The sequence below is a fragment of the Orcinus orca genome, chromosome 3 (assembly GCF_937001465.1).
Source record: "Orcinus orca chromosome 3, mOrcOrc1.1, whole genome shotgun sequence".
NCBI lineage: Eukaryota > Metazoa > Chordata > Mammalia > Artiodactyla > Delphinidae > Orcinus > Orcinus orca.
The window spans coordinates 3,283,849-3,304,600 of NC_064561.1; the positions used below are offsets into that span (position 1 = coordinate 3,283,849).

At 54.3% G+C, this 20,752-nt stretch overlaps 1 protein-coding gene across 7 annotated transcripts in view; it reads right to left on the reverse strand.

Moving 5' to 3' along the window:
- The window catches only part of SH3GL1 (SH3 domain containing GRB2 like 1, endophilin A2), a 32,291-nt gene extending 13,744 nt beyond the window's left edge, over positions 1-18,547 (reverse strand). For 3 of the 7 annotated variants that reach the window (XM_049708339.1, XM_049708341.1, XM_033400824.2), the window contains exon 1: positions 18,290-18,547. In XM_049708339.1, coding sequence (XP_049564296.1) covers positions 18,290-18,334 — 45 coding nt within the window. In that variant the 5' untranslated portion in view covers positions 18,335-18,547. The remainder of the gene's footprint in view (positions 1-18,289) is intronic. The other 4 variants (XM_033400818.2, XM_049708340.1, XM_004277220.4 and 1 more) reach the window with 4 other exon arrangements.
- Between the last annotated feature and the right edge of the window lie 2,205 nt (positions 18,548-20,752).

Below are 20,752 nucleotides of genomic sequence, written 5' to 3' on the forward strand. Positions count from 1 at the left end.
GACCAACCCCCTGGCCCAGAGCGTTAGCCCGGGCTCGACTCTAATGATGGTTGGTCCTGGGATTCCCATTAAAATGCCGAGTTCCTCCACAAGAAAGCAGAAGCACTTAACAAGAAGTGTTCCCTGCTTCCATTCATGGTTAACCAGTTCCCCAAGTCATCTGGCAGAGTCTGGGGGAGGAAGTGAGCCCTGCTGGGTGCTGGGACAGGTGTGGAAAGCAGGCTTCAAATTGAAGCACTTCTGGCTTGTGGGAGGAGGTAGGACTGCTGGAGGGGAGAAGGGACCGCAGAATGTGCATCTTTTAATGTTTCTATGAAACACAGCAGAGACTGCATTGTTCCTTGGACCCGCGGCCTTGCCAGCCCTTCTGTCAACCTTGAGGAAGGGATGGAGCCCCAAAAGGAAGAGATAGAGCCATTGGGGACCTCCAGCACCCATCTGGCCCAGCTGCAGCCTCTGGGCAGTTATCTCCACCTTATAAATGGAGCAACTAACACCCCAGGAGGTGACCTGCCTTTCCCAGGGCCAGGCAGTGTAGTGTAGTGTAGTGTAGTGTGTGTGTGAGACCAAGCCATACAGGAGGGGTAACTGGGTGCCCAAAGTCTTAAACCACCTTGCTCTGGAGGCTGCCCTGCATCTCCCTGCGTTGCTTCCTCATTTTCAAAGACTGGCCAGGGCAGTCAGGGTGCTGTGGAGACAAGGCCCAGCCCTCAGGATCCGGCCGCAAATCCCGCCCCTCCCGCTTGGCTGGGGAAGCGTCCCAGCAAGTGTGAGGCCACATCGCAGCCCCTGGGAGCAGGCGGTCAAGAGGACCACAGCTGTTCCTGGACAGTGACAGTGGGGGACAACCACCCAGGATGACACCCTACACCACACCAAGTGCACGAGCCTGGAGGCGGAAGGCGTGCGTTGGAGGGCCGACTCTGCCCTGAGCCTTCTGGAACTCCAGTCTCTCACACGATACCCACCACTCCAGGGTGGCATGAGGCCACAGCCCCTGGAATAGCACAGAGCTTTCTATGAATACCAGTGGCACCCCGGACCGGGAGCTGCTCAGGGAGGAGGACACCAGTCACACACAGACCCCTGCGCAGGACATGATGCAGCTCATGTGGGGGAGAAGCAGACGGGCCCTGACCCAAATGTTATCGGGGGAGGTGAGGGCCAAAGCCTCAGGGCCTGGCTGAGGAATCTGGGCGGCAGACTGGGGTGTGGGCTCAGGACTTTGCCTCCTCCAGGACACAGGGAGGGAACAAGCCCGCTGAACAGGGGCTCTCAGGGGGGCCTGATCCCAGCCGGCACCCCAGGCTGTGCCGAGGGTTTTTACCCAACGACCGAGAGGCCAGCAATTGCTTGAGGCTCATCTCTTAGGAACAAATCTCATCTGGAACTCTTGCCAGAGCTGAGAAGCCTGGGTATAAACCGGCCTCATGCATTTTAATTTCTCATCTCGGGGACAAGGCAGGAAGGCTGCATGTCACACAACCAGGAAAATCAATTTCAGATGAAAACTCATAAAAAGAAACACCCAATCCACAAACAAAGGAGGTAATAAATTCCCGAGTCCTGCCGCGCCCGCTCCGCACCACTGACCGCGTGCTGTGCCGGGCTGTGCGGTTGGGGAGCTACCGCCCGCAAATCCCCTCTCAGGGCAGCACAGCAAACTTCTGTCCCCACAGGAGAGTAAATGAGGTGTCCTGCAAACTCACCTTTTGTCAATGGCAGAGCTGACGCAAGAGCAGCCCTTCAGGAAGAGACAGGAAACGGGACTTGGAAACCCTGCGAGGCGCACAGCTGTGCGGCCTCCAGAAAGCACCGGAACAGACCCTGTATCCAACACCATCACCACAGCCTACTACATAAGAGGCTGTAGGCACCAGGTCACGAGTCTCACGGAGGGCCACGTGTACCCCAACAGCACCAAGCTAAGGTGACAGAACGATCTAAAAGCCCAGGGCCCCGACCTCCTTAGAACACAGATGCTATCCCCCCATCTCTACGACCACTTCCATTCTGAGACACTTAACTAATGTGAAGCCACCTCTTCGAGGAAGCCCTCCTGATTCTCCATCACCCGCCTCCTTACCCAGGTGGGAGTGACCTGGCCACTGGCCACCTCTCCCAGCACACTAATGGCACCTCCTCCATTGAGGCCAGAACCCCCGCCCCCTCTGGACCTCACCTTGGACCAGGCTCCACAAAGGCACCCACCTCACCCCACGTCAGAGCCTCTGCCCTGCTGTCCCTTCTGCCCCAGACTTTCCCGTGGTTGGGTCCTGTCCATCTGGTTCCCCCCTCCCCCTGACCCACCCGTCACTCATCCTTCTCTCAAGCACTCTTTTTTGTTTACAGCCCTCCTCCCACTGGACTGTGAACTCCAAGTGAGTGACCCCAGCACTGCTGTACCTGCACTCGGAACGGTGTCTGAGACTAGGAAGTGCTTAGTCGATACTTAGTGCCCCATGGGAGGAAGGAACGACCTCACAGGGGTCTGACCTCATGGCGCCATTCCATAGTGGCTAAGCACTGGGAGGGCTGCGGACCCAGGAGCCGGCCGGATGACAGCACCCCCTACCCCTGAATCCCCAACTTTCCTTTGCGTCGCTTATGGGAAGTTCAAGTTAGGCGGCACTCTGCCTGGGGGCTGCCAGTCTAATTCCCCACTCTCCACCCAGGGTCTGCCCACAGCTGGCCCCCTCACCAGAAGGTGAAGGGAAAGTTTGCAAAGGAACAAAATCTGAGCAAGCTGGGCCCAGGCTGGCCTGCATCCAGAGGACCGCGCTACCTGTGAAAGGCACGTGCCTGCAGTTTGGGAGGACAGGACACGGGAAAGGAAGGCTGACAGGCAAGCAGGCTCTGAAGGCCAGAGGGAAATGGCCCCCAAATGGGCCGGGCTGGAGCCGTAGGGGCCGCACATCTAGGTTCTCCAAGGATCATCGGGGGCGACCTCTCGGGGAGGGCAGAGCTCGGCCTGGGCGCTCCTCCGAGAGAGCTCCAGGAAGAAGCTCTGAGTGGGCGCTGAGGAACATACCCTCACCTGGCTCCACGGCTCGCCTGTCACTCCAGGGCGGCGACACCAGGTGACTCAGGGCCACTGAGACCAGTTTCCTCAGGCGTGGCTACCAGAAGCACCCGGGTGGGTCATGATCCCAGGACAGCACATGGCAAGCCAGAGGAGGTGACGCCATCAGCCCCTCTCGGCACAGCGGACCAGCCCCTCTGAAGTTTAGTGACGGGCACTGCGACACTAGGCCACGTGTTAGATGCCGGCACCCTGTCACCCTGCACGGCCGCTCCTCTTCCTGACCCCCACCCTATTTGTCCAGGGGCACCTGCCCTTCTAACCTGCAGAGTCAGTCCTGGAAACCCTGAACTGGAAGGAATCTCAGCACACAGATGAGGAGATCAACAGGGGCCTGCTGGGGCCAGGTGGGCACCAGAGCCGCCGCTCCTGTCCCCGGCTGCCATCCATCCTGCAGTGGCAAAGGGGGTGGGCCTTCTCCTTCTCAGGACGCACATCAGGCCTGGCGCACACGCTCCCTGATGTTACTGCCTGTAACTGCCCCAGTGGTGGGTGAGCACCTGACTGAGGGGTTCCCAGGGACCCCGCCCTAGATCACAGACAGAGAAGAGCAGTTCTCAGGGGCCGTCTCCTCCGCCACAGCTCACCTTCATTCCAGCAACAGCTCCTAGGAGAGCCTTGCCTCCCCACCCAAACGCACCCTGTCCCCAAACACTGACTTCCCGTTGGCTGCCAGCTGCTGTGATGGGGCTAGTAGAGCAGCAGGGGGCCTGATGCCCAATAGGTGATGGGCAATCAGTATTTGCTGAGATAACGCAGACCTCGCCCTTAGGAGCCCAGGGGAGAACACTGCCAGTCAGGTGTGTCAGTAACAGGCCAAAACAAGGGTTTGCCCAAGAGGTCCTGAGGCAGGGCTGGGGTCGCAGGGGAGCAGTGAGGGTGTGGACCACAGCATGGGGACTGGATCCGGCTCTGTCACCGCACTGTCACTTAACAAGAATGTGGACCCCTCTGAGCCTCTGTTTCCTCAACTGTAAAACTGGGTGCTGATGACGACCCGTGATGACACAGGTCGCTGGGTCTCCATTGTGTGCACAGGCTCTTCACTGCGGGGCTTTTCTCTAGTTGTGGCGCACGGGCTTCTCTAGTTGTGGCATGCAGGTTTAGTTGCCCTGCAGCCTGTGGGATCTTAGTTCCCCGGCCAGGGATGGAACCCACGTCCCCTGCAGTGGAAGGCAGATTCTCAACCACTGGACCGCCAGGGAATTCCCTCAGCAATGCCTTTTTATGTTGATTTTTCCAGGAGTAAAGCAGCCCTGCCCTCGTCCTTGCTTCTCCGCTGTCACCGTGTGACGTGTCTGGTGCTGCCACTTGCTGAGCTAGGAGCCGTAAGCATATTCAAATCTCTCTCCATCTGATGATGATGGTCTAGTAGCCAGGGCCTCCCCCCGCACCCAGGCCAACCTCTGCTCCCCTAGAAGGACTGAGCCCACAGACAGGCGGTGTCCGGACTCCCGGACGAGGAACAAGAACACAGTAGGGCAGGCCAGTGACCCGGAAGCCCCAGCACTGGGGGCTTCGCTCTGCTGCCTGCTGGGGACAATCTGCATCCTCCTCTCCCTTCTCCCTCCCGTGTCCACATTCAAAGCCAGGGTCCAGGTCACCTCCTCGTGAGTCATCCCTGGTTTCTCCGTACAGGGCGCGTGTCATAGGACCCTGTGTCACCGTATCTGCCCTATTTCAATCGCTCAGCCACTGTGCGTGTCTGGGACACTCTCCTGCCCTGAGCTTACCTGCTCCATCAGAGCAGGATGGGGCTGAATGTCTGGGGTCAAAGTCAGCAGGCCAGCTCCCCACTTGAGAAGGTTGCCCTTATTCATTCAACAGATATTTATATGTGCCAGGTATAGTAGAGGGAAAAAGAGATAGATACTACAAGCTCACACAAAAACGGCACTACCTTAAGGACCTAAGATAAGGAGCCCCCTTCCTCCTTGTGGGGAGGGAACCAGGTAGGAGTTACAAGATGTCCCTGGACTTGGCTTTGAAGGATGGGAGAAAAGGACATGACGTGAGGAAAGGCAGAGACGGAGGACGCGGGGTCTGCACCAATGCAGAGGACAGAGGCGCTAAGGGCCGGCTTGGAAACCAACTCCCAGAATGTGATTCTGAAGCGTCCCCTTTGCAGGTGTGGGAGTGATTAGTGAAGGCTGCCTGGCACGAGCCTCTAGTGTCCGTGACGGGAAGAAAGGCATGCTATCAGGCTCGAGAACTGCCGACCTCTTTCTACAGTGGATGGGAAGTGATGCTGGTCGAAATCCCACTGTGGCATTTCCCAGAGGTTTAGATGGGCCACAGTGCTCTTTGCGTAAAACCTGAACACAGAGCCGGTTTTCAAGTTGACGATGGAGGATTCCCTATCAGTCCACTAGCTCGTAAGTCACCAAGGTGGGATTCCAAGAACCAGGGGATGACTTCCATGGAGCACTAAAACGAAGATGGCTCGGTGGGAGGCCCGCTCTTCCCACAGCACCCATCCATCAGCTTGGCAAAGCGAATCGCTCCTATTTCCTCTTTGACCCCAGCCGTTAAGTTGGAGGTGAGAGCTAAGGGAGGATGAAACACACGTGCTCGTGTGTACATGCGCATGCATGCGTGCACGCGCACACACACACTCTTCAATGCTGAGCTGAAAACCTTTATCCAGACAAAGCTTTAAGACAGCAGGGACCTGTAAGAGTTTCCTACAGCTGCTGTAACGAATTACCACAAACTCAGTGACTCAAAACACGTTTCCTAAGCCGCACAAAAATCTGAAGGAGGTCATAAGTCCAACATGGCTCTCCCCAGCGAAGACCAAGGTGTTGGCAGGGCTATGTCCCTTTCTGGGAGCTCTAGAGCTTTCCCGCCTTTTCCGCTCCTAGAGGCGGCCGCACTCCTTGGCTTGTGGCCTCGTCCTCCGTCTTCACAGCCAGCGAGGTGGGCCTATTGTGCCACCTGCCCTCTGGTTCTCTCCTCCATGGTCCTGTCTCCCTCTGACTAGGCAGGGAGAGGTTCCACTTTTAAGGGCCATTATGATGAAATTGGGCCCACCTGGTCATCGGTTCCACCTCCGGGTCCATGCCCTTAATCTCACCAGCAAAGTCCCTTCTGCCAAGGTCACACATTCACAGGTTCCAGATAATGGCAGGGACACCTTGGTGGAGGGTAGGGGGGTGGTGTTCTGCCTGCCACGGGAATAGTCAGCTCTCGTTACTCACAGTGGTTCTGTGCTATAAAGTCGCCCAGACGCCGAACTAGTAAATACTGAGCCACTGCTCTGGGGACACGCAGGGGTTAGGCTCCTGTGAGCCTCTGGTCACAACTCATCACCTGTAACTTCATGTTATGTGTGTTTCTGTTTAAAGAAACCTTATTTAGGGACTTCCCTGGTGGCACAGTGGTTAAGACTCCGAGCTCCCAATGCAGGGAGCCTGGGTTTGATCTCTGGTCAGGGAACTAGATCCCACATGCATGCCGCAACTAAGAGCCCACATGCCGCAACTAAAGATACCACATGCCGCAACTAAGACCCGGTACAGCCAAATAAATAAATAAATAAATATTTAAAAAAAAAGAAGAAAGAAAAATGATTTAATATACACTGCTGATTCATTAGCACTGGACGCACGGCCAGCAGTACCTGATCTCGCCTGAGCGGAGCTCATCTCACACATGCTCTGTGAGCACGTCACAGCCTTCCTGTGCCTGGGACACTAGCCAGCACTTCAGCTCCATGCTTGGGACCAAGAGCGAAAACACCCGCAAGAAGCACAAAGGTACAAACACGCATCACTAAACAAGCCGTGGAAAGGATGCTGGTTTACAGTCTTGTTCTGCCTCAGTGGGAATGAACGTGTTGGGAGACTCAAAAATTTCTGTCACTCTGGGCATGTTCACGAATACCTGCAAAGGTGCCCCAAGTACTGATGGGGGGGGGGTTACAAACACATTTCGGCAAGTAAGGTGAAACTGCAAACACAAGCCCGCCAACAATGATGGACCAATGGTGAGTTCAGGTGCTGCTGGCTGTGCATCCAATGCTAATGAATCAGTAACGTATATTAAATAAGGTTTCTTTAAACAGAGGCACGGACCGGGAGGTGGAAGCGATCGCCCTGGATGACCAGGTGGGCCCAATTTCATCAGGTGGGTCTCCCTGGGTCCTCCCCCTGGCTTGTGCCCCCACCAAGCGGACCCTGTGCCTGAGGAGCCCCCGCCCCACGCACCCAGCTTCCTGGCTCAGGCGGTACCATGGAGCCTAGCAGAAAGGTCACCCCTGACGAGGGCCCTGACGCAGGACCCCCAGCAGCTTTGATCAAGACTCTGGGGTCATGCGAACAGAAGAGGTGGTGGTGTTCTCCAGGCTGGTCCTGCTCAAAAACCTACACGGTCACATTAAATGGGCAGGAGTTTAGAGAAACACTTGGACCTTGCCTGCGGGGACATCCATGTGACCGCTCACTGTGACGCCGAGAGCAAAAACGCGGCAACGTCCTAAATGCCCACTGCCAGCGGAGGGAGGACAAGTCGCTGTCCGCACACAAAGGACAGCAGGGAGCTGTGGAAGCAAAAAACTCGAGCCACACGCTCAGTGTGGACGAAGCGCCCCAGCGGTGCTGAGCGAAAAGAGCAGGCCAAAAAAGCTGCCATGTGACACCATTTTTAAGAGGTGTAAACTTGCAAAACAAAGCTGCAGACTTTTTAGCGGTAGATTCGTGTGCAGTGATGTATCGGGGAGGGGCCCTCGACTCTAACTGTGCTGCTCGTGTTTACTCAAGCTCTTGTGGGCGCTTGGCTAACGGCTGGCCATTCTTCACCTCTCTCTCTACAGATGAGACATTTTAACACAAACTCAAGTGCCTGAAAAGGGACGTGCCCTTTACGACACATTGGCACTGCCTGGTGCGGGGAACTAGCTGAGTGCAAACTCCCCTAGACGGCGGTGGACTCTCCTCCAGGCTCTGCTGAGAGCTGAGAGGACGCCTGGACTGAGACCGGGCAAAAGGTCCTCCTCCCCACTCCCCGGAACCAGCACACCCGGACTCCCGGGTCCCCAATGCACCCCCATCTGCACAACTTCCCACAGAAGCCTCCCAATCCTGACAGTCTGGAGGCGGCAGAGGGACTTGGCCGACCGGTGCCTCCTGCCCACCCTGGGCCGAGGCCAAGGGCATGGGATACTCTGAAGCAAAGCGGAGAGAGTGCTCAGCTACCCTTGAGTCCACTGGCGGGAAAGGAATGGTGATGTGGAACTTCCAAGAGAGCCCAGGAGAAACACCTAAGGCTTCTCAGCCGTGAAGTAAACGCATCAAGCCTGGGGGCAAAAGACGAACCTCAGAGCCAACCTCTGAGGGCAGCACACACAATTGTATTGGGGCAATCAGTGGGGAGCTGCAGCAGCTCCAAGACTCCTCAAGGGTGAAATGCTGACTTGGCGGGACAGCAAGGATTCTCAACCTTGGAGGAAACACCCCAGGGAGAGGAGATGAAGGACAACCCTAGGCCAGGAGGTTAGGGTTAGGGGACGGAGAAATCCCGCCCTTGTCCCCGTGCGCTCGCCGCCCTCTTATGGACAAAGGCTGACCCTGAAGGGCCAGGGCTGCCCGCCCGACTTCAGACAATCACGGCTCTGATGACCTGAGGCCATCAAGCTGATGGACACCTGTCTGCCTGCCTGCGTGCCTGCCCAGAGGCAGCCGAGGGGCCTCATCCTGGGGAGGCAGCTGGCAGAAGATGAGGAGGGGACCTCGGGAGTGATAAAGTTCCCAGTTTCCTTCCCCGGGGGCGTCCTAAGTCTCCTCTCACTCCTGGGGCTGAGACCCAAAACGACAGAGGAAAAACCATCAGTCAGCTGCTCCACTTTAGAGAAAGTGGGACTGGATTGAGGTGTGCTGGCCAAAGACATCTGAATTATCGGCCAAGGTGGTGTCGGGGGACTAAACACACAGACTGAACGGTGCCACTTACTGTCGGGCCTCTCCCCAGACACTTGGGAAATGCACCCTCACCCCAAAGCTCTCTCTTCTGAGCCTTAATTCAAGTCTGCAGGATTTCCTGGCTCCACGGGGAGACGATGAGGGGCAGGGGAGGGGGTGACAAGAGAAGAGGTAACCCAGGGACAAGTGAGAAAGTTATTCCCACCGCGACGCTCTTTCAGTACCCCTCATTCTGGCAAGGAAAAACTTTCCAGTGGGCACTTTCTTTTTTTAAATTTTTTTTTTGGCTTTTTATTTTTTGGCCGTGCCACGTGGCATGTAGAATCTTAGTTCCCTGAGCAGGGATCGAACCCATGCCCCCCTTCAGTGAAAGTGCAGAGTCATAACCACTGGACTGCCAAGAAGTCCCTCGTGGGCACTTATTGTTTCAGCGACTCTTTAATAAGAGGGACCAGGGCTTCTCTGGTGGCGCAGTGGTTGAGAGTCCGCCTGCCGATGCAGGGGACACGAGTTCGTGCCCCAGTCCGGGAAGATCCCACATACCACGGAGCAGCTGGGCCCGTGAGCCATGGCCGCTGGGCCTGCACGTCCGGAGCCTGTGCTCCGCAAAGGGAGCGGCCACAGCAGTGAGAGGCCTGTGTACCGCAAAAAAAAAAAAAAAGAGGGACCAGACCCCAGCCTCCGAGGTAAGGAATCCAGGAGGAATCAACTACACTGCTTTGTTTCTGTTGTATCTTGTGATCCAGTTACTATGACTTAGAGTAAGAAATAACATCAAGATCCCTTTTAAAATAAATTTAAAAAGTGAGTCTATTTGAAAGTCAAGTTAACTAATTGATTCAAGTCACAGGCTAGGTGGTTGGTTCCAGGTATTTACTGCAGGCCCAGGAGTTGGTGTGATGGACACAGCACCTCGGGGAAGGTGGCGGGGCTCCCTGGGCCCCAGGGTGTGGACAGGGAAAGTTAGGGCCCGCAGGTGAGGAGGCTGGCCTCAGGTGCACTGGGCCTACTAGCTTGTTGCATTTCCAGTACCAGCCAAACAGGCAGGGACCACCATCTAGAGGGTGGCTGGGAGTGCCATGACTAGGGACAAAGATCTGGAGGACAGGTGCACGAGCAGTGGCAGGTGCCAGGGAGGTCCCTCAGGTCCTGGAGGGAGAAGGCCCAGAGGCAGGGTGGCAAGCCCACAGGGGGAACCAACGGGGCAAAGCGGAGGAGGGGGTGAGAGAGCTGGCCAGCTGACTCAGGACACAGGAGAAGAGGCAGAAGGGCGGCCAGGTGTGGAAGCCAGGGAGGGGCTGCACACAGGACCCGGGCTAACGCCGGTCAAGTCTAAGAGGTCAGAAATCCAGGGGCAGAGAGCAGGCTTCTGAGGCCAGAGTGGTGGGGCCTGGGGAAAGTGGAGCCAGGGAACTCCTTTTCCCAGCAGGCTGGGCACCTCCAGTTAAGTTCAGGCCTGGCTGCGGGGTTGAAATGACAGAGACTGCCCGTGACACAGGTTGGGCCGCTCTGGCCCAGTCAAGCGCCGGTCCCTCGGCCTGGAGCCCTCAAGACAGGTCCTAAGCCAAAAGGAACAACCTCTGAGCTTTGATTTCTTATTCTTTAAACCAGTCGGACCTGTTCCTGACCGAGGCCTCCACGGCCTTGCCAGCCACCTGGCTTCGCATGGGCACCGCCACTGGCACTGGACAGCCCCATTCCCGCTCTGAGACGGAGTCCACCATTTCTGACTACTTGGCCAGCAAGCCACGACCCGTGGGGACCCGGGCCTGTCACCAGCCGCCAGGCAAGCCTGCTCCCTCAGGAGCTCACACCCAATGAGAAGAAAAGCACACTGGGTGTAAGGATGTGCTGGGTGTGTGGCACGTGGGCAGGAGACCACCAGGGAGGGTGGAGAAATATTTTTGGGAGGGGGACCCAGGAGATGGCAAGGATACAGGAAGATACATGCAGGGCTCTGAGGGCAAACAGGAAATGGACAGGGAGACCTGGGCTGGGGTGGGGAAGGAGGAGGGAAGGTATGAGCCTGAGCAGACCTGTTGGACTGGGGCGTGCTGGCTGCGAGGGGGAGGGTGGGATTGAAAGCCGCGACCAGGGCGGGGGCTCCGGAAGGTTCTGAATGCCAGGTTGGAGCTGGAACCGCACCCCAGGTCGGCGGGGGACGCTCCCCTCAGCAGACCCCAGCCCTGTCTTCTCTAGGTGCGCCCACACGGCCGCCCCGCTTTTGCGCTCTCATGACCTACGATGTGGGGCAAACTCCATCCAGCTAACCTTTACTGAGTTCCTGGGACAGCGACCCACTGTCCTCCTCACCGCCCACCCCCTCCCAGGGGGCAGCTCACGTCACTGGGCCGTGACAGCCCGGGCGGGCGTGGTACCGCTGGAGGGGTTTAATGCCCAGGTGTGGAAATCTGAGCATCCAGGCAGCGGCTCTTCCCAGGGCGGCCACAGCTGATGCTGAGTCAGGTCCTTCAGAGGAAATCGCACATCTATTTTCCTGCTGTGGTTGGGAGTCTCCGCGTGACCCCCCTCTCGGGCCCAGTCAGCAGGTTTTTCTAGGAGCTGAGTGGAAAAGGAAGACGAGGCCATCCTCTGAGAGCCTGAGTTTGTGGAGCCCTGGTTACTGCTTAACAGGAAATGAGCAGAATTGGACGCAAACTGCAGTGCTCGAGAGAAGTGGCTGCAAATCCAGCCCTGGGGAGAGGGGCGGGGAGAGAAAAAGTTTGGGTGGGGGGGTGGGGAAGAGAAAGAAGGAGAAGAGGAGGAGGAAGGAGGGGGGTGCAGAGAGGAGGGGAGAAGAGAGGAACCGGCTGCTCTACAGTCTGATACACCCTTCCTCAGCTTTCCAGGGACAGCTTTAAAAAAGAACCAGAAAAAATCGCCCCTGACACTTCCCCAGGCACTTAAAAGCCAGGAGGGTTTGAGCACAGGGGGTAAAGATGCCTCAACGGGCCTGCTCACCCCTCCAGTGGCTGGAAGGCTCCAGCATCAAACCCTCCTTAAACCTCAGAAACCTCACCCCACCCCCCGCCGTGACCTCGAAAACCAGAAATAGAAGACAATCTGACTTTCCTCTGCCACTCCGCGGCCCACGGCAGCCCTGCAGTGTCAAAATGTGCAGATGCCTCTGAAATCCTACGGAAGAAGTTGGCTGCACGCCCCAAATTAAAAACTAACTTTCCCCAGATTGGATCCGTTTCAAAATACTGGCAACAAAGTGGAGAGGGCTGAGACAGAGGCCAGGGCAGGGCTAACTGTGGCCCACATCCCAGGGTCAAAGGCCATGGGACACGCACACCAGAGGCAAATGGCAGGCCTGAGGGGCCCGGTCAAAGCCTGTCAGTTTGTCCTCTGAGGAAAGAAGCAAAGAGATGCTCAGACGGACACTTGACGGGCGGGCGGAGAGCTCAGGCCCCCAAAGGCACTAAGCGCTTGCTTGGATGTTGGCTCCGGAGGGAGGCTGGGTGGATGGGTGGTGGGTGGGTAAATAGCACCATTTCCTTACTTCACTTGCTAAGTCAGTGACAGTTCTGGGGTCGCAAAACTGTGACAGCCTCCAATTTCTGAAACCAAACAGAGGCTGTTATTAAGTGGCACACGGAATATAATTAAGTATCCTACAGCTTTGCCTCAAAACATACCCAGATAAGCAGGGCGATTAGCTCCCACGGGCCCTCTTTGATAAACTGCTCTTTACTACACACAGGATTCTGAGTCAGAGGTGAACTTCAGGTCTGATGTACCGCAGTCACGGGCAGCAGAAACAGAATATGATGACCCCTTCGTCCTGGTATGTTAATAACAAGAGTATGCAGGATGCTGCTTGGTTACAGGGCGCCTCCCTGATTGCAAACAGCGGGTCCTGCCCAGGAGGTCGGGTTAACCTGGTTTTACAGACAGGCCTGGGAAGTGGTGGAGTTTAAAGAGGCCCCTTGGCTCCCTTCGGGAAGGGCAGTCTCAAATCTCTTCTGTAGCTCCACAGTGCAGCCTAAAACACAGGGCTGGTTACTCCACCCAGCAAGCTGGGGACGGAATACTGATGGAGCAGGACAGGATCATCTCTGTCCAAGGTCCCACAGGGACACCACTAGGTCAAGGGTCTTCCTACAAAATGAGTCAGCAGAGTGGCTTCCTGTAAGAGTGGACTGAACCCAGTTCCCATCGCACGTGGACATGGCAATGGCCAAAGGCCCTTCCCAGGTCTGCTGTCCCGAGGCAGAAGGTCTTCGGGAGGTTAGCCTGCAGCTGCTCAGGTCAAGGGTCTGGGCCAGGGACCACCCCTACCCCCAGACCTCGCCTGACACCTGTCGCTCCCAGCTTACAGGTTCCACACTTTGATTCGTGCTGAGACTAAGGGGTTACAAATTCCAGATTTTTGTATCCTAAGATCACTCCATGTCCACTGCTCAGCAAGCCAAGAACTTTACTGGGAAATCAAAAGCATGATCCCATAAAATGAAGTTTAAAAAATAGGTCAGAGGGACTTCCCTGGTGGTCCAGTGGTAAAGAATTCTCCTTCCAATGCAGGGGACACAGGTTCGATCCCTGGTCGGGTAACTAAGACGTGCCACGGGACAACCAAGCCCATGCACCAAAACTACTGAGCTCACGTGCTTCAGTGAGAGCGGCGTGCCGCAACTACAGAGCCCACGTGCTCTGGAGCCCTTGTGCCACAACTAGAGGGAGAAAGCCCACATGCCACAACTAGAGAGGAGCCCGCGCCGCAGTGGAAGATCCTGCACGCCTCAACGAAGACCCTGTGTGCCACAACTAAGACCTGATGCAGCCAAAAAAAAAAAAGGTCAGAGCAGGCAGTATCTGGGGACATCGGACATTCCCCCGGCTACTGCTTACTCCAACACGTTGGGCTCCTGGGCCCCCCGTCATACCCCCACCCCATGCCTTTCCCAGGAAGCTCGATCTTTCCTCCTAGACACAAACCCGGAGCCTAGCGAGTATCCAACAAACGTCAAAGCTACGGGATATGACGGTCATGAATTTCCCTCCTAGCCCGGACGGAACCAATCTTTCAGTTTAAACTCTCTCCCTCCTTTCAGGCAAAAAAAAAAAAAAAAAAAAAATCAGGCCAGCATTCCAGGCAACTGCCAGATCTATCCCTAGTTACACTCTCAAATCTCCACACAGCCCAGCCACAAGAATTATCAGGAAACCAGTTAGAAGGTTAGGCCTGGAAATTAATGTCACCCAAACACACCACAATGACAAGTGAACTTTTGAGCCTAGATCTCACTACTGGGTTCCTCTACCCACCTCAGTTCCTCAGAAAGGCTCATAAAAGCATCTCCCCAGATTCTAGGTGTGCATGAGTACCAGAGGGCTATTGAGTGGCATTACACAGCGAGGCCAGAGGGGACCAAAACCACGGGCCTGAGACAGACGCCCATTTCTTTGGCTGCTTCACTCCATACATTCAACTTTCCTCAGCTCAGGTGACCAGTTCCTATTAAGAAGTAAAAACCCACAAACTTCCCGCTCAAGCTCAAACCGATTTTATTTGAGACCTGAAAGTTTTCACCAGGGATGAACTGGTGTGGAATTTGCCAGTATACTGCCAGACACTGGGACCTGGTTTGTTACCAGTGTCACCAAGGAGGTAGAAACTTTTCATTAACATCACAGCCTCACCTTCGAGAAACCCAGCTTCTCTATTCCCAGCTCTCTCTCACACATCCACCTGGCTTCTATTTCTCAATTTAGAAATGATGCTCTTACAAGCCTTGGAAATCAAGAACCCGTTTCAAAGTAGGGTTTCTTGCTACAGAAACGTTGGCGCTTCTCTTATGCAGGGCCAGATAATTCTTTGTCGTGTAGAAGACTGTCCTGTATGTTGTAGGATGCTTAACAACCATCCCCAGCCATTACCTACTCGGTGCCAGTAGCACCCTCTCACCAAGGCGTGCCACTGTCTCGGACGTTGCCAAATGTCCCTTGGGTGGTGCACAGGGTGGGAGAGGGGAGGGTTAGTTGCCCCTAACTGAGAGGCACCAATGCAAGCTTGTACCTTCTTAAAAATGCCAGATGCCAAAAAACACTCTGGGGTTTTCCTGAGGACTTGGGAGGGGAAGACTTGGTGTCTGGATGCTGAATTTTACGCACGTGTCCATCTGCGTATATGTGGTTATCTGCATTTCGAGAATTAGAAAAAGCAGGCAGCTGCCAGAAGAATGCCCAGGAAGGATTTTTTGTTGTTCTTCTGTTTGGGTAAAATTATCCTCACTTTTTTCAAACCATAAAACAGTGTTTCTCAACCTCAGCACAGTTGACGTCAGAGCCAGGTGACTCTTGGTTGTGCAGGGCCGCCCAGTGCGCTGTAATATAATTAATTACCACCGTGTTGTGACAACCCAAGATGCCTCCAGACATTGCCAATGTCCTCTGGAGGGTAGAACTGGCCCTGGTTGAGAACTACTGTCCTACAGGAAGACAAATGCCCCCAAATCCTTTTGTGTAAAAAGGGGACAGTGTTTACCCTTAGGCCAGATAAGTGAGACCAATTGAGACCGACTGGTTTAAAGAATATCACCTGTTCACGCAGTGAAAACTCAATATATATTATTATGACTTAACAAGAATGTTACCTGACACAGACGACCCTACTTGAAAGAAGTGTTCATAAGATCAAGAAAAGAAACACAGGGCTTCCCTGATGGCAGAGCAGTTAAGAATCCGCCTGCCAATGCAGGGAACACGGGTTCGAGCCCTGGTCCGGGAAGATTCCACATACCACAGAGCAACCAAGCCCTTGTGCCACAACTACTGATCCTGCACTCTAGAGCCCGTGAGCCTCAACTACTGAAGCCCGCATGCCTAGAGCCCGTGCTCCGCAACAAGAGAAGCCACCGCAATGAGAAGCCTGTGCACTGCAAACTAAGAGTAGCCCCCGCTCGCCGCAACTAGAGAGCCCACGCACAGCAACGAAGACCCAACGCAGCCACATAAATAAATAAATTTATATATAAAAAAAAAAAGTAAAGTAATACACAAAGAGGTGGACACATCCAGATAAACAGCAGAGGTCTATGGAAACTATTGCAGAAGGGAATGGAACACAGCCAGGGTGATTCTTGAGAGGACAGCTCAACATGGAATCGGTCAGGAGGCCAAGACGACAGCTCTCAGAGGAGGACGTGTCGCAGCAATTCTTTGGGACTGGGCCTCAGAATATCGAGATAATAAATTGATCCGCACCACCAGCTTGCACTGCTCTGAGCTTTCCAGATTTCCAAGCACTCCCCACAGGTCTGAATGCAGGCCAACCTTCTTTCCCTGAGAGGAAAGGCTCCGGTGGATGGCCTGAGGCCCAGCTAGTTCCTCCGGCACAGCGTATCTGCTGGGGACAGCATGGGCCACCAGCACGGGCCCTCATGGCTGGGGGCGGGGCGTGGAGGGCTTCCAGAGACCTGTCTATATGAAGGAACAAAGTGGCCCAGGAATTCTTCCGAGACCCACAGTTCCTGTGAGAGGGGCTACATCAGGGCCCAAGATAGTGAGCAGCCCTCCAAGGTGCTCTGGTCAAGTGTGCGGGGGTGGGGTCTGAGGCCTGCTGGGCAAGGTCTAACCCAGGGCCAGCTCACTTAATTCCATCCTGCTGGGGCAAAGGGCTGTACTCTCAGCAACAATCCTAGAATCCCTCTGGATTAAACCTCTCTTCCTCCAGGGTTTGGCCTGGAGTCTAGAGATAGACCCCAAATATCTTTAGCCCTAGACAACTACTAGGGTCATTAGTTCTCCCCCTCAAAGGGCAAAAGGTCCCAGCTGTGTATTACTGGGGACTCATCTCTCTTCCCTCCCACTGGACCTCTCCAAATTGTGGGCAGAGTCTGGTTTGCCAGCACGGGCCAAACAACTCCTATGACTGTTGCTCGCTGCTTCCTGGAGTCTATCCACACAAACTCCAGATCTAAGGTTCTCATAGGATCAAGGGATCTGGGACTTCTTGGATCTGAAATTATAAACTGAATTTTGCATTCGCCCAGTTTTCTGAAGAGTGGATCCACTCAGCTTTCACCAGACTCCTGAGCAATGGGGCCTGACACAGCACCGTTGGGAGGGGGAGACTTGGTGTCTGGATGCTTGGACATGTCTGGATGTTTTGGAAAGGTGACTTTCCAAAACACCTATTCTATCTGTCAAAGTAGAACACTTATATTCTTGGATTCTGCATTCCACTTCTGGGAACTTATCCTTTAAATCCAATCCCACCTGTGAGCAGAGATATTCACTGGCTATTCACGATAGTATCGTTTGCAGCAGAAAACTACTGGAAACAACCTAAACGTCCATCGATGGACAACTAATTAAATAAATTATGACAGACTTCATGGAATGGAATGCCACATACCCATTAAAAAGATACAAGAGGCTCTAGGAGTAGCTCTGGGGGAGGGGGAAGGGAGAGGGGTTTTCCCCTAAGGACATTTAGCAGCATCCGGAGACATCCGTGGTCGGTGGGGGGAGCTCCTGGTATCGACTGGGTAGGGGCCAGGGATGCTGCTCAACGCCCCACAGTGCCCAGGAGGGCCACCACAACAGAGAATGACCCAAGGTGAGAATTCTGGCTCTAGTGCGATCTCCGAGACACATTTAATGAAAAACATCAATTACACGGTTCTGTGTAGACGATGTTACCGCTACGTGTGTGTTTTTAAAGGAGAGTCATACCCTTCTCTTTGGTAATTGGTGACAGTCCCTGTCTCTGGAGAGAGGGACTGGATGCCTGAGGGACTGAATTGGGAAACTGACTTTTCACTCTACCCGTTCAACTTTGTACCGGGCCCACTGAAAAGGTTTTTTCGTTTATCTTTAAAAAAAAAAAGAAAAGAAAAAAAGAAAAAAAAGAATTGTTCTAGACACAAAATTTCCCTGACCCTGGGTTCTCTAGCAAGAGTCCTGTGTCGACAAGCTCGGGACTGCTTCTTCCCCTTCTCTCCCTGCCCCCCCACAGCGCCCCCCCCGCCCGCCCGCCCTTTCAGAGGGAAGGACGGGAGGAGAGGGGTCCACGTCCGGGGCCAACCTCTGGGTGCACCTCCGCGCCTCTAAAGCGTCTGCCCACCCGTCTCGAAGAGACTGGAGCCCACATGGCGGGGAGGGTCTGGGCCACCTCGCACGCAGACCCCCGCCCCTCCTAGGCTGTCCCCACCCGGCAGGGGACGAGTGCCAACGCCGCCCCCTCAGTACCCACGGCTCCCTCCCGAGTCAGGGCCTGGCCGGGACCCCCTCCAAGCATCCTGGGGCCCGGAGCTCGCCCCCCGCCTCGGCCTCCGCTCACCTGGCTCGCCTTGTAGAACTGCTTCTTCAGCCCCGCTACCGACATGCTGCCTCCTGCCGTCGGGCCTCCCGCGCGGACTCAGCGAACCGGAGGGACCGCGCAAGCGACAGGCTTCCGGGCGCCGCCAAACCCCGCGCGCCTCAGCGGGCCCCTACGGCACCGCCTCCGCCGCCCTCCAGCCAGCTCCGCGCCCGCCCCGGCGCCGCCTCAGCCCCTCGCGCGCCCGCGCGGCCAGGATATTACATGGCAACCACACACTTCCGGTGCCGGCCTCCGCCGCGCGCACGCGCGCCCCCCCGCAACGGCCCCGTCTACGCACGCGCTCCCCCTGCCGGCCAGGGAGCGCACGCGCACTCCGCCTGCGGATGGAGCGGCCGCCTAGCCCAGTGAGTGGACCGGGGAGAACCTAGAGGGGCTGTGGCGGCTGCAGCGACCCCTCGAGTCCCGGAGGTGGGCCTGACGTCTTAGGAAAGGCGCTTAACACCTTTTTTGCAGAGATTGGGGAGGCGAAGGGGCAGGTAGAACTCCAGAGGCTGGGTTTACAAATCTTCGGATACCTGTTCGGTAATCTCAGCTATACCCAATTCTTCTGTGGTCTTCCACCACCATCTCGTTCGGCCCCGTGTTCGTCCATTCAGTTGCCCAAGTCAGACATCAGGCTATCACTTATAACTCCTTTCCACTGCCCCAACTGTCTTCTGCCCTGATCAGACCATTCCACCACCCTCCTCTCTGGTGTGCCCACCTTCAGGTTCTCCCCTCCAATTCATCTTCTACAAGACAGCCAGAATGATGCTTCTATAACACAATTCAGATCACATCAGTCCCCTGTTTAAAGTCCATCTACTGGCCTTAGCATACTCTCCCAATTTCTTAACATGGACTACAAAGCTTGTATAATTTGACCCCATCACCTTGTCTAACTTCGGCTCTCTTCGTCTTCTATAACCCATGGTCCCTGTTGCCTATGGATTTTGCTAACATTATTCCTCTCATGCACATTCTTCCCCAATCTTTCCCCTGTCCCTTGTGCATAAAAAATAACTATTTGGAATGTCACCTCCTCCAGGAAGCCTTCCCAGATTGATACATGTTTACCGATATTGATTTTTTCATCAATTGTTATTTTTATTGAATGAATTGGAAATTAATAATGAATCGAAATGAGTAAATGAGTCCAAAAAAAACAGGGTGGGGGCCAGTTGCACAATGGATAACGTGTCTGACTACCGATCAGAAAAAGAACAATAACGTGACTAGAGCTAAAGTGCTTGCAACTTCAGTGCTGAAATATCTGACAGAGTTGAGTGATTTTGTAAAGCAGAGGATTGCTGGAAGTTTACAGGTGCCTCAACAGAAGGACTAGATCAGAGGATTGCTTTAGAATACGCATGCCCCAACGTCTTTCCCCAAGATCCTGATGGGGCTATTATGAATAGTTTGAAAAACCTCCGGTGTGATTCTGATGGGTACCCTGAATGGTAATCCACTGGTCTAAATCATTTCAGATGCCAGAATGTCAGAGAAGGAAGGGAAAACATCCTAATGGTTCAGATGAGGAAACTGAGGCCTTGAGTAAGACATGACTTGCCCAAAGCGATGTCCTCAAATTTCCTATTTTCCACATTATTTCCAACCAATTCTACTGATTTAATTATCCAATCTACAGGATAAATAGAATTTCAAAATTGGGCTAAATTTCACTCTTCTCTCCTCACTTCTGCTCTGCTTGAGAGGTTAAATTGGTGCTGAAGAAAACTTGTCCTAAGGCTTGCAGGCTGACTCTGAAGGTTTCTGTTCCGTGTGAGGCTTTTAACTTACATGATCACACAGTTCAATTAAATGATATTTATGTATTCACTCAAATATTTATTGGGTACCTACTAATGGTTGTCCTGGGTAGGTCCTGGGGATACTGTGATAAACGATTCCTGCCCTCATGGAGCTAATGACAAAAACAGAAATGAATTCATTAACCAATAACACGCTAATAAATAAACACAAGCTGTAATTGCTCCAAGAAAAAGAACAGTGTTGTTGCAGGAACTTCATCTTGTTGGGGGATGGGGAGGAAAGGCTCCTCTGGGATTTCAATCTAAGATCTGAAAGTTAGGTAGAAATCAACCAGGAAAAGAGCTGCGGAAAGAGTGTTCCAGGCGAGGAAACAGCATGTGCAAAACCCTGAGGATTAAACCAGAAATATCCATTTCATTCATTCCCTCTGAATATATTTACTGCCTCTCAAATGCTTCTGAAGCGATGCCCAGAGTTTATTTAATTTTATTTTTATTGTTAATATAAAAATAATTTATAATTTTAAATTGCTGTGGCTGTATTCGGCCTACGTCCCATTAGGATAAAAAAAGCTTTAGTCTTCAGCTCAATTGCAGCTTCAGGTTGTCACCGGCGCCCTACGTAAAGCGTTTCGTCATGACGTAGAGCCTGACCCTCCCTCCTCCCAGA